The sequence below is a fragment of the Crocodylus porosus genome, unplaced genomic scaffold (assembly GCF_001723895.1).
Source record: "Crocodylus porosus isolate Cpor-Errol unplaced genomic scaffold, CroPor_comp1, whole genome shotgun sequence".
Lineage (NCBI taxonomy): Eukaryota > Metazoa > Chordata > Crocodylia > Crocodylidae > Crocodylus > Crocodylus porosus.
In genome coordinates, this window is record NW_017728906.1 from 8,194,906 (window position 1) to 8,197,310 (window position 2,405).

Genomic DNA, 2,405 nt, shown 5'->3' on the forward strand with positions numbered 1-2,405 from the left:
TTTTTACCCCCTCATCCAAGTCACTGATGAAGATGTTGAATTGCGCGGGCCCGAGGACCGAGCCCTGGGGGACATCACTGCCCACATCCCTCCAGCTCGAAAATGACCCGTTCACCACCACCCTCTGGGTGCGGCCCTCCAGCCAGTTGGCGACCCAATTGACTGTGTGGGTGTCGACACCACAGTCCCCCAGTTTCTCAATGAGAACGGAGTGAGATACTGTGTATGAAAATAAGTAAGTTTGACTTCAGATTGGCATTGCTAAGTACTGTTGCATATAAACTTGGCGAACGCTCCAGTATTTGGACTTAACTGTTTACCCCCAAGCTTTTAAGCCTTCATCGTGGTTACATATATGCAAGTTTCAACAAGACAAGTGGGGTCTACCTGTCACTGAAATCTGTTTTATTGCAAACTAAGTGATAATGATAAACAACTGGAGGAAGAAACTGGAAATTGGCCCATTGCTGTTCTGTTCCTCCCGTCTTTGCTCGGCTGGTTGGACTCCATTCCACCCACATTATGTACGTGCTCTTCCTGAAGTGCAGTAGAGGTCTGGTGCAATTCATAGGAGGTAGGAAGGACAAACTGTAAAATTTTCTGAATTTTCCAAATACACAGAGCATTTTGATTTGGGTCTACTCTGGTCAGATACTCTCCAAGCCAATGAACCAATATTCCGTTACCTTAAAACTACCGTCTGCATTGAGCCGTCTTCCACTTTTGTTTTTATTAGGCTTTTTCAGAGCAGTTCGCCAGGAGCCTGTGAAGTTTGGTGAAATAGGGGGTCAGACACATATTAACTATGTTCATTGGTATGAGTGCGGAACTTCAATACCTGGAAAATGGTAGATGCTGCATGAACTTGATCATGAAAAATTCCCATCATTCGACCCACCTGCCTTCCCCGAAACAAGCTCAGAGATGGAAGAGTTTATGATATTCCTGTCATTTAAACAAGTTTGCTAACATGTAAAAGTTCGTAAAAATCTAATGACAATACTGCATTGTGTAATAGCCTAGGCTGCTTACTGTATTTATCCAGTTTTACAAATTTGTTTTAGGTTAAAACAAGGTAAGGATATGTTGTAGGATAATGTCTGGGGAAGCTGGCTCCCTGTTCTTGGTATCGCAAGGTACGGTTTATATGGTATTTTAAAAGATTCGGTGTGTATATTATTTATCACAGTGTTGTAATGAATGTTCTGAGGCACAATTGTGGCAAAGTTGACCAGGAAACTGCAATATGCATTAATTTTATATAGTCACTGTTTTTAGCATAATATTTCGTGCCATATGCTTCTTGTCCAGGTACTTCTGGAGTCTTGGGCTATGTCCCCACTCTACTTAAACTGTAGATTAAAAAGCCAAACAAACAGTAAAGGACACAAGCGCAGCCTGTAGCAGTCTATGCAGCCTATTGCCAAATACATAATGTTAGAAACTCTGCCTGTTTGTATTGGTTAGGAACATTGGTTTATAGTCTAGCTGCATCCAAGTTAAAATAGAAGCTGATCCAGGTTCAAGTCCCTCTCCATGGTATGCTAACTGGCAGTATTTTTTCTTCATACAAGCGTATGTACTTGGGAAACAGGATTAAAACTGGCTTGCTGTTGGAAGTGATTTACATAAAAGGTAGTGTTTTCTGAATTTCAAACCAACTGTCTTACAAGCCAAATGGATAGCACAACAGGATTCTGCAAGATCATGTGTGAAGTGGGGACAGGACTTCCCTGAATCATATTTATATACCATTTCCTAGCCAGTCCTAGCATAATCAGGTTGTCTCTATAAGAAGATAGAGACAGGCTTTGAAGAACTGTTTGATATTAGGGGACAAAGGGAAAATAGCAATAAATGAATTTTTAAAACTGCTTTTACAGTATTTTGATTTAAAACTCACCTGCCACTTCTTCCCCTCCCAACAAAGCTATCTGTTGTATTGCTTGAACATTTATGAACGAAATAAAGAGATGTAGTTTTTTTAAGTAAGGTGTTTATTCATTACATTAAAAATGTATTGACGGTATGAACAGGAACACCAAGGAAATAACAGAAGTCATTTATAGAAAATGCCTTAAAGTACATTGCAGGTACACTGTACTCCTAATAAAGTATTTTTTAATCATGTAAAGTTTTACTTTGAGTCATTTTCTTCTTGGTGTTGTGTACCGGTGCAAAATGAGTGCTGGAGAAGAAGAACCACCAAAATGACAGCTTACATTGCAAGCTTCCTTGCATTGTGAAACTGTCTGTACCCTGTTCTATTGTGAAAAAAAAAAAGTTGGATGTGTTTTCCTGCAAACACACCGACTGTTTTTATATGGATACCTGGTGCACTAAGAATTGGACTGTGGCCAACCAAGACTAGTAACTGTCAGGGTTAGGAAGGTGCCTTAGGGATG

General features: G+C 40.2%; 1 protein-coding gene across 7 annotated transcripts in view; it reads left to right on the plus strand.

Annotated features, from left to right (window-relative positions):
• The window catches only part of ABI3BP (ABI family member 3 binding protein), a 282,301-nt gene extending 280,167 nt beyond the window's left edge, over nucleotides 1-2,134 (plus strand). For all 7 annotated transcript variants that reach the window (XM_019528652.1, XM_019528653.1, XM_019528655.1 and 4 more), the window contains one exon: nucleotides 737-2,134. In XM_019528652.1, coding sequence (XP_019384197.1) covers nucleotides 737-852 — 116 coding nt within the window. In that variant the 3' untranslated portion in view covers nucleotides 853-2,134. The remainder of the gene's footprint in view (nucleotides 1-736) is intronic.
• The last annotated feature ends 271 nt before the right edge of the window (nucleotides 2,135-2,405 follow it).